Raw genomic sequence first — 20936 nt, forward strand, 5'->3', positions numbered from 1 at the left:
CCCACTGTTTAAGATGGCCCAGCAAACTAGTGAGTTATAAACTTTGCTGCAGGTCCCTGGGAAAAAAACTGGATGAGGTTTCCCTCTTGTCTTGTATGTCCTCGGGAGCTTGACCATGTGATCATGTGGCCTAGCTTTGTCTTTTCACAATGGTGGCCAGGGTTCAGGGTTCAATTCCTGGCTTAGGGAATGAGTCCTTTTCTTCTGTTTGTCTGTGTATTTAATGTGTTGTGTGTGTAATATGAAAGAGCTTTGATTAACTGGTTTAAAAATAAGTGCTTTTATCAATTATTTTGTCAGAAAAGCAAAAAGTATAATGTCTTTTAGTTTACGTGATTTAAGTAATTTTTGAGAAATTGAAACAATTCTACACGTAAGGTGTGTATAGAAAGTGAAATGCGTTTTTGGCAAAAGATTATAAGAAGGCATAGGAATGTGGATTTTTTTTGGTCTAGATTAAAAAGTTAAAGGATTGTTTTAAGTTAGGTAAGGTAAAGCTTAAGGTTTAAGCAAGTTTTGGAAGGTTTGTCAAAAATTAATCTTTGTAAAAGAAATTGTGTGTGTGAACATATTGTCTAAAGTTAAAGGGGTATTCAGGTTTTCTATAAATTGAACATTGGAATAAAAGCACAACAGATTTTTCTTAGAGCATTAATCTGCTCTTTAACAAAAATTTGTAAAGAGTTATAAAAGGTTTATGAGAACCTCACTTTATGGTCAAACATGAAAATTGGGTAGATATGTCTATAGGTTTTATTGAAAATTGGGTTTAACATTAATAGTACAGTTATGTAAAGGTGAAATCTGGCATAAAAGTCATACAGGAAGCAGTGTCAAATATGAAACAGTGTTTAGCTTTCCTCGGGCTATATTTGTATAAATATGTTATTAGTATGTGTTCCAAAATAATGGGAAACTCCTATAATTCTGATATGACTTAGTGCACCTTATCAGTATAATTGTTACATAAAGCCATTGTATGTAACAGAGGTAACCAAATTTCTTTCTCAATTGTGTTTTTAACTGTGGCTGTCTTAAAACTTTTTGCCATCCATGGACAATTATTTTGTTTTGATCCTCTTCAAAAGGAGATTTTTATTATTATTATTATTTTGAGACTGAGTCTCACTCTGTTGCCCAAGCTGGCGTGCAGTGGTACAATCTCAGTTCACTGCAACCTCCGCCTCCCAGGTTCAAGTGATTCTCGTGCCTCAGCCTCCCAAGTAGCTGGGATTACAGGAGTGTGCCACCACGCCTGGCTAATTTTTGCGTTTTTATTAGAGACAGTGTTTCACCATGTTGGTCAGGCTGGTCACGAACTCCTGACCCTTGTGTAGAAATGCAGGATAAGCTTACCAAATGTTTTTTAAAAAACACGCATTAATCTTCCAGACATCACCTTTTGTTGGAACTCAAGAGTTATGAGTGGCTCTCGACATACTGATGCTTTCTAACTAAGCTTCTCTCTATCCTGAACACAAGAGATCCTAATAGTTAGGCAGGAATATCATCACCCCATTCAGCCTGAAGAAGTTACAGAAGATGGATTTTTGTCCCTCTGCAACCCTTAGGATTAAGCGTTCTCTTACAAAAGGGAACAGGGAAATGTCAGAGGCATTTGAACTAGAGCAACTCCCATCTTAAATAGGAGCTGGGTAAAATAAGGCTAAGACCTGCTGGGCTGCATTCCCAGTGGCAAGTTAAGGCATTTTTAATCACAGAAAGAGACAGAAGGTCAGCAGAAGATACAGGTCATATGGACCTTGCAGACAAAACAGGTTGCAGTAAAGAAGTTGGTTAAATCCCACTAAAATCAAGATGGTAACGACAGCGACCTCTGGTCGTCTTCACTGCTACACTCCCACCAGCGCCATGACAGTTTACAAATGCCATGGCAACGTCAGGAAGTTACCCTATATGGTCTAAAAAGGGGAGGTATGAATACTCCACCCCTTGTTTGGCATATCATCAAGAAATAACCATAAAAATGGGCAACCAGCAGCCATTGGGACTCCTCTGTCTATGGAGTAGCCATTCTTTATTCCTTTACTTTCTTAATAAACTTGCTTTCAATTAAAAAAACAATTATTAATAGAAATACAGAATAGAAATAGAGTCACACAATGTGCCACACAATGACATTCAGTCAATGCCAGACTGCATATATGATGGTGATTTCATAAGATTGTGATGGAGCTGAAAAATTCCTATCATTTAGTTACATAATAGCACAATGCATTACCTTTCCTGTTTTGAGATGTTTAGATACATAAATACTTACCACTGTGTTACAAATGCCTACAGTATTTAATACAGTAACCTGTTGTACAGGTTTGTAGCTCAGGAGCTACAGGCTGTACCATAGCTTAGGTGTGTAGTCGGCTATACTATCTCAGTTTGTGTAAGTACGCTCTATGATGTGTGCACAACAATGAAATTGCCTAACAATGCATTTCTCAGAATGTATCGTCATTAAGCAACACGACTGTATATAGAAATATTAATAATAATTAGGAGAATACAATTATGGGTTGTTTTCCATCTTCTGCATTTTCCAAAAGTTTGTAATGTATTCATATTATTTCTACAGTTCAAAAAATATTACTGATGCCTGTTACAAGGAAAGTGGTACGCCAGGCAATATATACAAAAAAGTAAAAATGTATATACTACCAGGTCTTTGATTCCCAGGGGCTTTCCAGCTATTGGGGGAATAAATTACAATGTGAGGCAATGTATGGCTAACATTTCATAAGTAAAGAACTTACATATTCAAAAAATGTTGCAGGCATTGAGTTACATAGTTACTGAAATAAGCTATTGATGTCTCCACAATTCTAACTTAAGAGCATACTAATTTGGATGGCTAGCCTATTCTTTCTTGAAAGGAAGCCTTCAATTTACCTTAGAAATGCCTTTTTTTTGTCTTACTTTCCACTAACAGATGGCATAGGCTGTGTTCTCCTCATCAATTTACCCATTTTAAGACTGACTTCTTTTTTTTTTTTTAACTATCAAATTCTAATCAAATTTCATTTACTACGCCATGCTCAGGACAGTTCTCAGTTTTATAGGGCCTGAAACGAAAAACAATTTTGGGGTCTTCTTTAAGGAGAAGAATACAAAACTGCAAATACAAAATTAGGTCAGGGTCTTGGAAGAGGTTAATGCCAAAGAAGGGCCTGAAGCTTCAAGTCTGTTACCTTTAAGGTAAATCTCTTTCCAGTCACGGTTCCCAAATGAATTATTCTTTTCATTTGACTTACAGGTCAAAAAGAAAAAAAAAAAAAAAAATATATATATATATATATGTATCATTTTTTTAACAACTGTCATAAAAATCTATGAAATGAGAAACTTTATAATCAGCATATTAAACAAACATGAAAATAAAATTCCAGAAAAAAAAAATAGGGATTCACATTGCATTTGCTATAGTGGTACTCAGAGAAGTAGCTTAGTGCAGTGGCTTAGATATGAACTCTGGAGTCAAACTGCCTGGGTTCAAATCTCAGCTTTACTACTTCACAGCTGAATGACCTCAGACAAGTAACACAACATAACCACTCTTGCTTAGTGTCCTCACCTGTAAAATGAAAACAGTACTCACCTAATGAGATTGTTGTAAGAATTATATTAGAAATAGAAGGACAGCAAGATTATTTAGCATGTGTAAAATACTTAAAATCTGGCACATGATAAGTGCAATATAAGTGTTATCTCCTATTATTATTAGTATATCACTTATAATTCAATTTAGAAAATTACTTCCATTTCCTGAGCATCTCAACTGACAGAGTTCTATAAATATAGCTGAATTTATTACAATAATTTGCTAATATTGAAAAAAACCCTAAATTTCATCAACAAGAAACATACTGAATGAATTAATGGTATATTAAGATCATAGAACCACTAGGTCACCAACAAAAAGAATGAGGCTGATCTATAATTACTGACATGGAAAGATATCTGTGATAATAGTATTAGTAAATAATATTAGTGTATAAGATTCTATTCACTGGCTGGGCACGGTGGCTCACACCTGTAATCCCAGCATTTTGGGAGGCTGAGGCAGGTGAATCACAAGGTCAGGAGTTTGAGACCCGCCTGACCAACATGGTAAAATCCCATCTCTACTAAAAACACAAAAATTAGCCAGGCATGGTGGTGTGTGCCTGTGATTCCAGCTACTTAGGAGGTTGAGGCAGGATAACTGCTTGAACTTGGGAGGCAGAGGTTGCAATGAGTCGAGATCATGCCACTGCACTCCAGCCTGGGCAACAGAATGAGAGACTCCAGCTCAAAAAAAAAAAAGATTCTATTCACTGTTCTCAAGTATGTATTTTGTTTGCTGTATGTATATATATATATATATAGGCTTCTATTCACATAGAAAATGCCTGGAAGAATGCATACCATCCAGTGGTTACATCACAGGACAGAACTGGGAAACTTGTAATAATATACTTATATACTATTATAGTTTTATATTTTATAGAATGTGCATGCATTATTTTTACAATTTAATATTCCAACTCTGAGTCAGAAAAATAAGGTCAGCCCACCTCGGTGTGTCTACAAACTTCTCGATCAGCACAGCATTATCATTGAAAGACTTCTTAGCTTCTCTCCGCGCTGATTCTAACTGTTCTTGAAATTCTTGCTCCGATCTAACGATCCTCATTCCCTAAGAGAGAAAAGATGATTATGACTACAACATAAATAAAACAAAGAAGAGGAGCCTGAATTGGCAAACACAAGCATGCACAATCTTACTTTTCCTCCTCCACCCCGGACGGCTTTAATCATGACAGGATAGCCAATTCTCCCGGCGTGTTCCTTCAGGCACTGATCTGATTGGTCCTCACCATGATAACCCTCCACAACAGGTACTCCAGCAGCAGCCATTATGGATTTGGATGTGCTTTAGAGTGGGAAAGCAAACAACATGCCCCAAATTCTATAAACTGTTTCATTCAAAAGAAACACAAATATAGCCCAGTCTATAAATTACAATGGAACCCTTTAAAGAAAACATCTTTAAATGTTTTCTTTTATTAAAACATCATATTAAATGTTTTGAGATGACAAAATAATACAAATTCAAGATGTCTATTAGTTAGTTTCCCTCAATTCATGTGGTAGCTCATCTCACCCTATTTTTAATCCCAAAATACTAATATATTGATTAGAAACATTAAGTATTTTCTGTAACTCAATGGAATTTCCCTGTCACAGATAAATAACTTATGCCTATGACAACAGAAGGGTAGAATTAAAATATCTATTGGGGTAAAACAAACTTTTTTTTTTTTTAAAGAGACAGGGTCTCACAATGTTGCCCATGCCAGAGTGCAGTGGTGCAATTACACCTCACTACAGCCTTAAACTCCTGAGCTCAAGTGATCCTTCTGCCTCAGCCTCCTAAGCAGCTGGGATTACAGGTGTGTGTCACCATACCCAGCTGAAATCTTTTTTTTTTTTGAGATGGGGTCTTACTCTGTCACCCAGACTGAAGTATGATGGTGTGATCACAGCTCACCGCAGCCTTGATTTCCTGGGCTCAACCAATCCTCCTACCTCAGCATCCCAAGATGTTGGACCCACAGGCACGTGCCACCAAGCCTGGAATTCTTAAAAAATGTTGTAGAGACAAGGTCTCCCTATGTTGCCCAGGCTGGTCTTAAACTTTTGGGCTCAAGCGATCCTCCCACCTTTGCCTCCCAAAGTGCTAGATTACAGGTGTGAGCCACTGTGCCCAGGCCTGGATGAATTAAAAAAAAAAAACAATTTAGAGACAAGGTCTCAATAAGTTGCCCAGGCTGGTCTTGAATTTCTGGCCTCAAGCTATCCTCCTGCCTCAGTCTCCCAAAACACTGATATTACAGGCATAGCCACCATGCCTGGCCCAAACTATTTCAACTGACCTTTATACAGTTAAAATTTTAAAAGATATAAACTCATACCTCTTTATACCCATGTCTCTAATTGCAGATGGAGGAGGGCCTATAAAAATAATTCCTTCTTGCTTACAAAGTTCAGCAAATTCCATGTTTTCTGAAAGAAAACCATATCCTGGATGGATAGCCTAGAAATGAGAAATAAAATAAAAAACTTACTCATTAGTGCTCAGCTGGCAACACCTTAATGCAGGTGAAGCTGTCTTCCTCTGGGAGGCCTCTCCCTACACTGCTAATAGTATGATCTCTATTAAAATCTGTTCCCAAAGAAATATCTGAAATATTCATGTGAAAGCTCTGAAGCCTTACCTAAACTAGATGAATCTCTATTTCTTTTTATTGTGATAATATATACATAGCAAAACATTGACCATTTTAGTTACTTTTAAGTATATAATTCAGTGGCATTAAGTACACTCACAATGTTGGGCAATTGTCATCACCATCCATCCTCAGGATGTTTTAATCTCCAAACATAATTCTCCGTTCCCTCCCTTTCCTTAGTGCCTGGTAACCAGCATTTTACTTCCTGTGTTTATGAATTTGTCTAGCCAAAGTACCTCATGTAAGTGGAAGTATATAATAATTTGTCTGAGTTTGGCTTATTTCACCTGCATAATGTTTTCAAGGTTCATTCATGTAACATGCATCAGAATTCCATTTGTTTTTAAGGTCGAATAACATCCAGTTTGTATACATATTGTTTACCCCTTCATCTCTTGATGGACATTGTGTTATTTCTACATATTGTGCATACTGATGCTATGAAAAACAAGTATTGGTATACAAGTATCTGTTTGAGTCCCCGCTTTAAATTCTTCTAGTTGTATACCAAAAGTGGAATTGCTGGATCATATGGCACAGAAGTTACTGTATACTTAAATTTAAAACAACACTGCAATTAGGGTGGAATGTCAAGGAGTAAAGAGCTTCAGAGTGGTAAGGGAAATTTGTCTATTCTGTCTCTGTAAAACTGGCCTAGAATTGAAATCATGGCATCCAAAAACCCCAAAGAGAACACTAGCTCAATAAATACCTCACTTATCTTCAGGTCACTATCTATCAATGTCATCTTTCCAGAAAAAAGCCAAGAAGCAAATGAAAGTTATGTATTAAAGTCTACAGGAGTGCCCCTTATCCAGGGGGGATATATTCCAAGATCACTAGTGGATGCCTGAAACTATGAATACTACAGAACTGGACTGATACCAATTGGACCACGCTTCTGTTCATGTCTTCCAAACACAAATTTAATGCCTTTCCCATCTTAACTAAGCACTTGCCATGCACTGTGGCCGTAACTTTTGCAGTTTGAGGTGCAACAGGAAAATAACATGAATTTGTTTTTTCTTCTTCACAATTTCACAGATAGAAACTTTGTCCTTACCAAGAACCAAGAAATCTCAACATATACATATATATTTTTTCTTTCCTTGAGAACGTTCACCTTTTCACTTAAAAGAAGCATTTTATGGCTTCTCTTTGGCATAAGTGAATTGTTACCATCATTACTCTTGCACTTTGAGGCCATGATTTAAATAAAATAAGGGTCACTTGAACACAAGCATGGTGGTACCATGACAATCGATTTGATAACCTAGATGGCTCCTGAGTGATATGTTGGGGAGTGTAGACAGCGTGGAGACACCGGACAAAGGGACGATTCACATCCTGGGAGGGACAAAGCAGACCGTGCAAGATCTCACTGTGCAATTCAGAATGGCGTGGAATTTAAAACTTATCAATTGTTGATTTCTGGAATTTTCCATTTAATATTTTCAAACCATAGCAGACTGCAGGTAACTGAAACCACTCAAAGAGAAACCTTGGATTAAGGTGGACAACTGTATGTGTACTTTTAGTGAAAAGGGCATCCCTCAGACTTCAGCCTAGTTACTTCTAATGTACTCAGAATTTTAACGAACATACTTACTCGGTTTTTAGCCCACAGAACAGGAAATTCAGTAACTGAAGGACAGCAAGATTTCTAAGAGCAAACACACTGACAGCAAAAAGGGAAGAAACAAAAGGAGGCAAAAGGCAGAGTGGGCTTGGATGATTTAATGAGTAATGAAGTCACTCCCTCTCCAGTATCAGTAGCCCTGAGGGGATTTGTTCTTCTAACATGTATTATAATTATGACCAAAACAATATAAAAAGACAAATGCTTCACCAATACTATTTCAAAATAGTTACACTCAAAGAACATTTCAAAATTAAAGGGGCAAGCTTCAGATATCTGGGAAACTCATACGAATAGAAAAACCCATATCCTAGTGACAGAAAACAAAAAAATGCCAGATACAGATAAAATGCTGGATAGTCACAAGTTGCAGCCAGTGTGGAGTTTTATTTCTTTTAAACCAAAGTTCAATTTTATTTTATTAACTTTTATTTTAGGTTTGGGGTGCATGTGAAGATTACACAGGTGAATACATGTCACAGAGGTTTGTTGTACAGATTATTTCATCATCCAGGTATTAAGCCCAGTACTCAATAGTTATCTTTTCAGCTCCTCTCCCTCCCACCTTCCCCACTCAAGTATACCCCAATGTCTTTTGTTTCCTTCTTTGTGTTCATAACTTCTTATCATTCAGCTCCCACTTCTAAGTGAGAACATGCAATATTTGATTTTCTGTTCCTGTGTGAGTTTGCTAAGGATAATAGCTTCCAGCTCCATCCACGTTCCTGCAAAAGATGTGATCTCATGCTTTATTACAGCTGCATAGCATTCCGTGGTGTTTATGTACCAACTTTTCTTTATCCAATCTGTCACTGATGGCATTTAGGCTGATTCAATGACTCTGCTATTGTGAATGATGCAATGAACATACATGCACATGTGTCTTTATGGCAGAATGATTTACATTCCTCTGGGTATACAACCAGTAATGGGATTGCTGCGTTGAATGGCAGTTTTGCTTTTAGCGCTCTGAGGAATCACCCTGCTGCCTTCCACAATGATTGAACTAATTTACATTCCCACCAACAGCATATAAATGTTACCTTTTCTCCACAACCTCCTGGCATCTGTTATTTTTCTGACTTTTTAATAATAGCCATTCTGACTGGTATGAGATGGTGTCTCACTGTGGTTTTGATTTGCATTTCTTAATGATCAGTGATATTGAGCTTTTTTTCATGTCTGTTGGTCGCATGTATGTCTTCTTTTGAGAAGTGCCTGTTCATGTCCTTTGCCCACTTTTTTTTTTTTTTTTTGAGACGGAGTCTCGCTCTGTCGCCCAGGCTGGAGTGCAGTGGCATGATCTCAGCTCACTGCAACCTCCACGTCCCAGGTCCACGCCATTCTCCTGCCTCAGCCTCCCAGGTAGCTGGGACTACAGGTGCCTGCCACCACGCCCTGCTAATTTTTTTGTATTTTTAGTAGAGACAGGGTTTCACCATGTTAGCCAGGATGGTCTCGATCTCCTGACCTTGTGATCCCCCTGCCTCAGCCTCCCAAAGTTATGGGATTACAGGCATGAGCCATCGTGCCCAGCTGTCCTTTGCCCACTTTTTAATGGGGTTGTTTTTCTCTTGTACATCTGTTTAAGTTCCTTATAGATACTAGATATTAGACTTTTGTCAGATGCAAAGTTTGCAAATATTTTCTCTCACAATTTGGGTACTTTATATAAAATGGTCAAACATCTACACTATGAAAATGAAACAAGTCTATGTCCTAGTCCTCTCTGGTTTGGGTTTTCTTTTGAGATGTGATTTATAATACATAGCATTCATTCATTCATAGTTTGGTGAATTTAGTAAATCTATACAATTGTGCAACTATCACTACAATCCAGTTTGAGGCCACTTGCATCACTAGAAAAAGTTCCCATGTGCCCACCTGCAATCTGTTCCCACACCCAAGCAACAACTGAGTTGCTGTCTCTATGGTTTTGCCTTTAAAAAAATTCATATAAACAGAATCATACAGTATTATGTGTCTGGCTTCTTTAACTTCACATAATTTTTCAAGGTTTATTCATGTTGTGGAGTGTGTCAGTAGATCATTTCTTTTTATAATATGGATTCTGTTACATGGATATACCACATTTTGTTTACCCATTCATTTGAATTGTTTCCCAGTTTGGTTATTATGAATAACGGTGTTATAAACATTCACAGACAAGTCTGTGTGAAAATATTTTTCATTTCTCTTGGGAAAATACCCAGGAGTGCAATTGTCATAATATGGTAAGAATACATTTAACTTTTCTAAAGGGATGATTTTATTTTGCATTTCCACCAGCAATTTATGATGCTTTCAAGGGTATCCATATCCCTGCCCACATATTGTATTGTCAGTCTTTTTGATTTTGGCCAACCTCGTGGGTGCATAGTGTTACTGCACTTTTTAAACATAGTTGTTGAGATATAATTCATATACCATAAAACTCGGCCAACCCAATGATTTGTAGTATACTCAGAGTTGCACAATTATCACTATAATCTAAAATACTAAGATCTAATAATGTAAGTTTTTAACACTGCAAAAAGAAATCCTGTGCCTATTAGCCATTTCTCATTCCCCATAAACCCCCAGCCCTAGGCAACTGTGAATCTACTTTCTGTCTCTATAGATTTACCTACATGAACATTTCGTATAAATGGAATCATATAATATATGCAGTCTTTTGTGACCAGCTCTGTCACTGAACATAATGTTTTCAAGGTTCAGCCATTTTTTTTTAACACAAATCAGTCATCCATTCCTTTCTGATGGCAAAATAATACTCCATTGGATGGCTATGCTGCATTTTATTCATGCATTCATCAGTTGATAGACATTTGCATTGCTCCTACTTTTTTGGCTACTATAAATAATGCTGCTATGAACATTCAGGCATAAATTTCTGTGTGGATGTGTTTTCATTTCTTTTGGATACAGACTGAAGAAGTAGAGTTACTAGTTCATAAAGTAACTCTACATTTAACATTTTCAGAAACTGCAAAACTGTTTTCCAAAGTGGCTGCTTCAGTTTACATTCCCATCAATAACGTAGAAGGGTTCCAATTTCTCTAAGTCCTCACCAATACTTGTTATCATCTCTTTTTGATTATAGCATCCTAGTGAGTATGAAGTGGTATCTCACTGAGGTTTTTATTTGTATTTCCCTAACAGCTAATATGTTGAACATCTTTTAATGGGCTTTCTGGTCATTTGTGTACCTTCTTTGGTGCAGGATCTATTCAAACATTTTGTTCATTTTTTAAAAATTGGGTTTCTTAGCAACAGTTTCAAGCTTTGAAGTCAATTTATCATTTTTTTATTTCATGAGCCTTTCTTATAGTATTATGTCTAAGAAATCTTTGCCTAATCCAAGGTCTCAAAGATTTTCTCCTATGTTTTCGTTTAGAAGTTTTAGTTTTAGTTCTCACATTTGGGTCTATGATATATTTTAATTTTTTTGTTTAAGGTGTAAGAGTCTAGGATCTAGGCTTCAGGTTCATCTTTTTACAAAGAGATATCAAATTACTCCAGCAACATTGTTTAAAAAACTCTCCTCTATTGAACTACTTTAGCATCTTTATTCAAAAATCAATTGACTACACAGGTGTGAGTTTATTTTTGGATTTTCTATCCTGTTCTACTGACCTATGTTTTTATCCTTATACAAATACCACACTGTTTTGGTTATTGTAGATTCATTCATTCATTCATTCATTCATTCATTCATTCATTCATTTATTTATTGAGATAGAGCTTTGTTCTGTCACCCAGGCTGGAGTACAATGCCACGATCTTGGCTCACTGCAACCTCCATCTCCTGGGTTCCAGCGATTCTCCTGCCTCAGCTTCCTGAGTAGCTGGGATTACAGGCACCTGCTGCCACGCCTGGCTAATTTTTGTATTTTTAGTAGAGACAGGGTTTCACCACGTTGGCCAGGCTGGTCTTGAACTCCTGACCTCAAGTGATCTGACCACCTTGGCCTCCCAAAATGCTGGGATTACAGGCATGAGCCACTGCACCTGGCATAATGAGTTCTGAGACAGTCTAAACCCTACAAATTAGTTAAGCTTTTCAAAAATTGTTTTAGGTATATATTAGGCTCTTTAGCTATTTTAGGATTAGCTTGTCAATTTCTATTTAAAAAAAAAAGCCTTCTGGGATTTTTATAAAGATTGCATTAAATATATAATGCCACCTGAATAATATTGAGTGTTCTGACGAAATATCTGTTTCTTTAGAATTTCTTTAGTATCTCTCAGCAATGTTTTACAGTTTTCAGTAAATACGTCTTGAACTGCTTTTGCTAACTTTATTCCTAAGCATTTGATTGCTATTGTGAATGTAACCGTTTCCTTAATTTCATTTCCAGAGTATGTGTTACTAGTCTCCTTTCTTTTTAACAGATACTGAATTTGATGGAACTTTTTGGTACACTAGATAAATGTTCTCCTTTCATAACTGTATTAGTCTGTTTTCACGCTGCTGATAAAGACATATCCAAGACTGGGCAATTTACAAAAGAAAGAAGTTTATTGGACTCACAGGTCCACATGGCTGGGGAGGCCTCACAATCATGGCAGAAGGTAGGGAGGAGGAATTCATGTCTTACATGGATAGTGGCAAAGCAAAGAGAGCTTGTGCAGGGAAACTCCCATTTTTAAAACCATCAGATCTCATGAGACTCATTCACTACCATGAGAACAGTGCAGGAAAGACCTGTCCCCATAATTCAATCACCTCCCACTGGGTTCCTCCCACGATACGTGGGAATTGTAAGAGTTACAACTGAAGATGAGATGTGGGTGGGGACACAGACCCAAACCATATCATTTCGCTCCGGGCCCCTCCCAAATCTCATGTCCTCACATTTCGAAACCAATCATGCCTTCCCACAGCCCCCCAAAGTCTTAACTCATTTTAGCATTAACCCAAAAGTCCACAGTCCAATGTCTCATCTGAGACAAGGCAAGTCCCCTCCACTTAAGAGCCTGTAAAATCAAAAGCAAGCTATTTACTTCCCAGATACAATGGGGGTATAGGCATTGGGTAAATACAGCCATTCCACATGTGAGAAACTGGCTAAAACATAAGGGCTACAGGCTCCATGCAAGTCTGAAATCCAGCAGGGCAGTCAAATCTTAATGTTCTGAAATGATCTCCTTTGACTCCACGTCTTGCATCTGGATCACATGGATGCAAGAGGTAGGTTCCCACGGTCTTGGGCAGCTCCACCCTTGTGGCTTTGCAGGGTATAGCCCTTCTCCTGGCTGCTTTCACAGGCTGGTGTTGAGTGTCTGTGGCTTTTCCAGGTACATGGCACAAGCTGTCAGTGGACCTACCATTCTGGGGTCTGGAGGACGGTGGACCTCTTCCCACAGCTCCACTAGGCAGTGCCCCAAAAGGGACTCTGTGTGGGAGCTCTGACCCCACATTTCCCTTCTGCACTGCTCTAACAGAGGTTCTCCATGAGGGATCCACCCCTGCAGCAAACTTCTGCCTGGACATCCTCTGAAATCTAGGCGGAAGTTCTCAAACCTCAATTCTTGACTTTTGTGCACCCACAGGCTCCACAACATGTGGAAGCTGCCAAGGCTTGGGGATTCCACCCTCTGAAGCAACAGCCCAAGTAGTACCTTGGCCCCTTTTAGTCACAGCTGGAGCAGCTGGGACTGAGGGTACCAAATTCCTAGACTGCACACAGAAGTCTGGCCTGGCCCAAGAAACCATTTTTTTCCCTCCTGGGCCTGCGGGCCTGTGATGGGAGGGGCTGCCACGAAGACCTCTGACGTGCCCTGGAGACATTTTCCCCATTGTCTTGGGGATTAACATTTGGCTTTTTGTTACTTATGCAAATTTATGCAGCCAGCTTGAATTTCTCCTCAGAAAATGGGATTTTCTTTTCTATCACATTGTCAGGCTGCACATTTTCTGAACTTTTATGCTCTGCTTCCCTTACAAAACTGAATCCCTTTAATAGTATCCAATTGAATGCTTTGCTGCTTAGAAATTTCTTCTGCTAGATCCCTAAATCATCTCTCTCAAGTTTGAAGGTCAACAAATCTCTAGGGCAGGAGCAAAACGCTGCCAGTCTCTTTGCTAAAACATAACAAGAGTCACCTTTGCTCCAGTTCCTAACAAGTTTCTCATCTCCATCTGAGACCACCTCAGCCTAGACTTCACTGTCCACACTGCTATCAGTATTTTGGGCAAAGCCATTCAACAAGTCTCTAGGAAGTTCCAAACTTTACTACTTTTTCCTGTCTTCTTCTGAGCCCTCCAAACTGTTCCAATGTCTGCCTGTTACCCAGTTCCAAAGTCACTTGCACATTTTTAAGTATCTTTTCACCTGTGCTCCACTCTACTGGAACCAATTTTCTGTATTAGTCTGTTTTCATGCTGCTGATAAAGACATACCTGACACTGGGCAATTTACAAAAGAAAGAGGTTTAGGCCTCACAACCATGGTGGAAAGAAGAGGAGGAGCAAGTTACAACTTACATGGATGTCGGCAGGCAAAGAGCTTGTGCAGGGAAACTCCTGTTTCTTAAAACCATCAGACCTCATGAGACTCATTCACTATCATGAGAACAGCACAGTAAAGATCCACCTCCATAACTTAATCACCTCCTACCGGGTTCCTCCCATATGTCAGAATTGTAGGAGCTGCAATTCAAGATGAGATTGGGGTGGGGACACAGCAAAACCATATCAATAACTAAAAACAAAAGGAGCTATCTCCTTGCGAAGATAAAATTCAGTCGTACACTCTGGGAACAGCCTTAAGAAGTTTAACTAATTTCTCTTAGGAAGAACAATTTAATATACCCAAACCATGATGTTCTTGAGCATCTGAATGGATTAAAAGGGAAAACAACAGCACCACTACTATTACCAGCGGGCTAATTCCCTTGCTTCAGGCATGTGTTGAGCTGCCACTTCACCCTGGTGGGTCACAAGATTGCAAACCTGTCGAGATTGTTCATTGCACAGTACTAACATGTCTTTATTAGTAAACACAGAAAACTATTATCTCTTGTCCTCCTTAATGTCTGCCAAAATAATTTCTTCCAAACTTTTAGTTTGTATTTACTTTGCTCTGTAACTTGCTCAAGAAGACACATACAAGCAAAGTTGTTGGTTCTACCCTCAAGCACAGTTTGCCAAAATCTTCAAGAAAAAATGAGAAGTGTTCTTTCCATGGTGAAGCGGACAAGTCATGGTCTTTAAATTCTTATCACCAAGTGTAAGGTACATGGATGTGCTCTGGTCAAGGAACAGGCTGAGGCAGACATCCAGGCCTGCATGACTCAGCAAATTTACGGCACAGGCACATACTGCACTTGTTATATAACTGTTTGTGTAAGCTCATACTTGGCTTTATGCCACTATTGTCTGTAAAAGGTATAATTGCCTGGCTAACGCTGTTCAGGGGCTCTTGGGGCTCAGCTCGGCTCAACATGGCTTGACATGGTGGGAGTGTTGGCACCCAGAGAGAGAGAGAGAGAGAGCCAAAGTTGTCCGTCTTGCAGCCGGACAGGTGGTAGCCAGGACACAGCTTGGCTTGCTCATGCCCAGAGAGAAAAAGGTTAAGCTGCTGACCCTGAAGGCAAAGGAGAGCCAGCTATGCAGCTGCAAGCATGGGAGTGGCAGGAGCCACAGAGCCAGAGCAGTCAGCTAAGATAAAGGTGAACAGTGTGAGAGAGCTGGTGTAACTAAGCTGCTAATAAGAGCTGCTGCTGAATAAAACCATATTCACCTGCCTATGGCCCCCTAAGTGTTTTTTCTGCTCATCCACCCACTCTCCTCAGACTTCAGCATGGGCTGGACAGACCCTGGGACCTGACACCAAGAATTTCCTACCTTCATCTGTAATACTTAAAACATATGGGCTTCCTTTTGGTCAACCACAGAGTACCTGTATTTAGTAAATAACTTGCTATATGCATTTAAATTACTTGTCACTGATTTTCTAGTACCTGTAATAAAGTTCCTAATTCTTGGTAGCACAAAAAAAAAAAAAAAAATGGAGCACTTTTATAAAACATTCATGCTCAGGAGCTACTTCAGATAACTGAGGGGACTAAAGTATAATACACATATAGAAAACTGCATTTGCCCTAAGTGTACAGCTCTTATGTCCACAGTTTACTTAAACTGAATACACCTGTGCAGCCAGTGCTCGGCTCAAGAATCACAACATCACAAGCATTCCAGAAACCGCTTCATGCTCCTTTGCAGTTACTACAGATCTCTTCCACAAGGCAGTGCAACAGTCTCTTTAAAAGCTCAGGGGGTTCTAATCTGCAGACAGGGTTAACTACGGCCTCTTTCCCAACCAGAGAAGACTGAAGACAACCAACAATCAAGAGAACTAGTGTGGCCAGAGTGGTGGCTCACGTCGGTAACCCCAACACGTTGGGAGGCCAAGAGGGAAGGATCGCTCGAGCCCAGGAGTTTGAGACCAGCCTGGGAAACATAGTGAGACTTTGTTTCAAAAACAAACAAACAAAAAATTAGCTGGGCATAGTGACGTGTGCCTACAGTCCCATCACAGCTACTTGGGAGGCTGAGGTGGCAGGATCACTTGAGTCCATGAGTTCAAGGCTGCAGTGAGCCATGATCATTTTAACACTGCACTCCAGCCTGGGAGACAGAGTGAGACATCATCTTAAAAAAAAAAAAAAAAAAGCTAGCCTAAAACATATTTATGTCTTCTTGAGTTTCTCAATATAGCTATATCACCAGGCATCACCAGAAATTTAGCTCACTTGTAAATTTTACTTTAATTTCTATAAAAGTGCTTATGTCAAAATGGCCACATTAAGAACAATTCTAGAATTTTAGAAAACTTCTTTCAAATCACTGTACAAGTGTTATTCAATGTCCTTTACTAGATGGCCAATAGGTTTCTTCTTTAAAGTCGACATTAAAGGAAGGTTTGCTCTAATTGGCAAGTATCTTTTTATTAGAGGAGAACTTTGTAAATTATAACCCACCAAATTTCCTTTCTGATCTGGTCTGTCCCAAAGGGCTAAATAGCTTTACTTAGGCTAAATTTTCTGATTTAATTCCAGCGTTCATTCACTCATGTTACTTGGCTTCTGTTCTTTTATCCTTTGTTTTCACCACTAATTTTTGCAAGACACTCCAAATCTTCAATATCCAGGCAAAATGAATATTTTTTGAAAATATTTTATTCTTTTAAAAATACTGTCTAAAAATATTTTATTATTTTCAAACATTCTTTGGAATATACTTCAAAATAAGTATTACTCCTTTCTCATTGTTTGTGTTATAGCAACTAACATGATACTATTGTAAATAGGTACAAGCTTGATAAAGTCCCTCGAATTAGAATATCATACATTTGCTAGAGGGTTGTTATTTAAACTAAAAAAATGGTCTCAGAAAAATGGCCATTAAAAAGAAAGTGGATTTTCAACTCTTGAGGAGGCAGCTTAGAAGAGAAAGCAATAATAAAATAAAAAGGAAGCTCACTGGCCTACAAGTAGTAATTTTTAATTAATAAAAATTTCTAATTAAACAACACCTTCCCTTTTTCCAAAATGCAGGGCAAGAAAGTTCTACTGTTCAGTCTGGTCCAGTGAACAGGGAATGGGGCTGGGAGTCAGAATACTCTTGTTTAATCCTTTTCTCTTTCAGTGATTAGACATGTTTTGATATCAGATCACTGGGGTATCTTGATAAAAATGCAAATTTTGCATAAAATGCAAATTACAGTGGGTTTAGGGTAGGACTTAAAGGCTGTTATTGTTTTTTATTTAGAGATGGGGTCTTGCTATCTTCTACAGGCTGGCCTCAAACTCCTGGGTTCAAGCAATCCTCCTGCCTCAGCCTTCTGAGTAGCTGGGATTACAGATGTGAGCCACTGTGCCCAGTTTAAAAGTCTGAATTCCTAACAAGTTCACGAGTAATGTCAAACCTGCTGTCCATGGACCACACTTTGACGCAAGATTTACATGATCTGGAATAACATCATGCAACCTTCTGTGCATTAGATGTTATGCCCATAAGATGAAGGTAATAATACCATGGCATTTATGCTTAAACACATGATAAATACATAAAGTGATGTTTATGTTAAAGGGCCTGAATGCCTAAGGACATGTGAGATATATATATATATATATATCTCCATGTATTATTATCATCTTCTTACCCTCCTAAGGACCTTTTACTTCAAGCTATAACCAAAAAAGCTTTATAAACAAGCATATTTTAAATATGCATTTGTATAAATTAATACCTATTCAGTTTAAGAACTCTATTCTAAAGAAGAGAACACTGATTTAGGGACACATCAATACAAAACAACTATACATATTCACTAATTTGAGTTAAGGACTTGGCTGGGTGCAGTGGATTACACTTGTAATCCCAACACTTTGGGAGGCTGAAGTGGGAGGATGACTTGAGGCCAGGAGTTTGAGACCAGTCTGGGCAACATAGGGAGGCTCCATCTCTACAAAAATTTAGAAAATCAGCTGGGTATAGTGATGCAAGCCTGTAGCTCTAGCTACTTGGGAGGCTGAGGTGGGAAGATCGCTTGAACCCTCACTGCTGCACTCCAGCCTGGATGATAAGTGAACCACTGTCTTAAAAAACAAAAATAAAAACAAATTGAGGACTGTGTACAAGCTCACTGGGTTGCTAGGAGGTATGCTAAAAAGAAAAGGTGTAAGATATGAGTTCTTCCCTTAGGAGAGCACAAAGGAGTTATGGAGGAGCCAATATCTATATTAAACTTGTTAAACAAAGCACTAATTAAGTATAAATATGACTAGAACAGGAAATCAAATGCTGAATGATCAATGTGCTAGAGGCAACAACGAAGAATTTTTTTTTTTTTTTTGAGACGGAGTCTTGCTCTGTCGCCCAGGCTGGAGTGCAGTGGCCGGATCTCAGCTCACTGCAAGCTCTGCCTCCCAGGTTTACGCCATTCTCCTGCCTCAGCCTCCCGTGTAGCTGGGACTACAGGCGCCTGCCACCTCGCCCAGCTAGTTTTTTTTTTTTGTATTTTTTAGTAGAGACGGGGTTTCACCGTGTTAGCCAGGATGGTCTTGATCTCCTGACCTCGTGATCCGCCCACCTCGGCCTCCCAAAGTGCTGGGATTACAGGCTTGAGCCCGCCCGGCGACAACGAAGAATTTCTAAGGAGCAGGAATTCAGGTGAGGGTGATGGGCAACACTACAGCAATTTACTTTTAATTGTTTTGCCTTCTTTCAGTGTTGCTGTGCCTACCTTTGCCCCCACTCCAATCATCCATTTCCCTGCCCAGAAGCCACAATGATTTTATTAAAAAGTAAAGCCGATGGCTTTACTCCTCAGCTTTAAAAAACCCCCCAATGGCTACTCAGAATGAAATACGAACTCCTTATCAAGACCTATAACGTTTTCACTTTGGGAGGCTGAGGCAGGCAGAACGCTTGAGCCCAGAAGTTCAAGACCAGCCTGGGCAACAGGCAGAAAGCCCATCCCTACAAAAAATAAAAAATTAGCCAGGTGTGGCAGTGTGCATCTGTGGTCCCAGCTACTTGGGAGGCTGAAGCGGGAGCCTGGGAGTTGGAAGCTGCAGTGAGCCATGATTGTGCCACTGCACTGCAGCCTGGGCAGCAGAGCAAAGACCCTGTCAAAAACAAACAAACAAACAAACAACACTTGTAATGCTCTAAATGATGCTACCCCTACCTCTCTCTGCTCCATCATCTCCTACCACTTTCTTCCTGTAAGCTGGTTCTCCCAGCTGCAAACCCAACCTTCTACCTGGTGCCTTGTAAAGGAGCTCTGCCTGTTTGCCAGTGGGCTTCCTGTTAGGTTTCGCCAGTAGGGGTCACTGTAGGCAAACCTGAACAAGGAAGCTTTTCTACTCCTTGCCGCTAGGAAGCGGCGGTTGGTTCCAGTCTTCAGGTTCTTTTGGAACTCCAAGAACTAGCCTCATTAAGCCCCCTGCAGCCAGGTAGGGCCCCTCCACAGATCTGAGAACAGCTGCAGAAGGTCCCTCCACCAGTCTCTCCTACAGCCCAAAGGGTGGTTCTCAATTTCTGTTATTATTATGGGGCAATTTCAACATCCCCAGCCCGCCTTCAGCTCTCTAACACTGGTGGAACTAATTCCTCAACTAAGTTCCTTCTGCTGAAATGTCAAATGGAATTTTGGTTTTAGTGACTATACCTGAATGACACAGCCCCTTACTGCCTTCACTCCAACCACACTGAACACTTTTCTCCCTTGAACACCAGCTTGTTTTCATCTCAGAGTCTTGGCAATTCCATTTGCCTGAACCGTCTTCCTTAAGTTCCTTACGTGGCCCTAGAATGAGACTGGGAAGTTGGAGTGGAAAAATATTTCTTTCTTGCTTATATTTTACCTTGAAATTTAGAGCCCTACCTACCTATTTCTCCCAAAGGATTTGAGCATGTAGTTTTGAGGACAGAAGAGCTGAATTCTCTCCTAATTTTAACTTACAATTTAGACCCTCTTTCCACCTATTTCCCAAAGTATCTAAAGTACAAAGGAGCCAGTAAAAAGGCAGCCTGGCTGAGAAATGAGATGGGACCTGCCTAGTTTACAATGATAATCCAATAATCAAATGTAAAGATCTTGTGAAGGGCTAAAAATAGAAAATTTCTATAAGTAACTTTGCATCAGTTGCACAAAACGTATTCCTTTTGCACTGCAAATCTCTTCACAACCCTCACCTGTGCAGCAGAGGTCTTGGCCACTTGAATGATTTTCTCCATAGATAGGTAGCTCTGCTGGGAGGGAGCGGGACCGATGGAATATGCTTCATCTGCCTGTTTAAGAAACATCACATGCTTAAAAGACTTTGTGGCTAGTACATACTCATACACTATACAGAACGGCTTCGGGGTCATTTTATTATTGTAAATAAAAATGCCACTCCCTCAAGAACAGTGCAAGAATTGAAAAACTGAAGTACCAGCATATGTCTATGCTATAAAAATAAGCCAGTCTTAGAATCTTTTGCATGAAGAG

At 39.3% G+C, this 20936-nt stretch overlaps 1 protein-coding gene across 2 annotated transcripts in view; it reads right to left on the reverse strand.

Moving 5' to 3' along the window:
- MCCC1 (methylcrotonoyl-CoA carboxylase 1 (alpha)) overlaps positions 1-20936 on the reverse strand; it is an 81805-nt gene that overhangs the window by 48755 nt on the left and 12114 nt on the right. The window contains exons 2-5 of one of the 2 annotated variants that reach the window (XM_011945785.1): positions 20639-20734; positions 5970-6091; positions 4780-4927; positions 4569-4690 (exon numbers count right to left, since the gene is read on the reverse strand). In XM_011945785.1, coding sequence (XP_011801175.1) covers positions 4569-4690; positions 4780-4927; positions 5970-6091; positions 20639-20680 — 434 coding nt within the window. In that variant the 5' untranslated portion in view covers positions 20681-20734. Of the gene's footprint in view, positions 1-4568; positions 4691-4779; positions 4928-5969; positions 6092-20638; positions 20736-20936 lie in introns of those variants that run through there. The other variant, XM_011945786.1, reaches the window with a different exon arrangement.

Source organism: Colobus angolensis, unplaced genomic scaffold, assembly GCF_000951035.1.
Source record: "Colobus angolensis palliatus isolate OR3802 unplaced genomic scaffold, Cang.pa_1.0 Scaffold245, whole genome shotgun sequence".
Lineage (NCBI taxonomy): Eukaryota > Metazoa > Chordata > Mammalia > Primates > Cercopithecidae > Colobus > Colobus angolensis.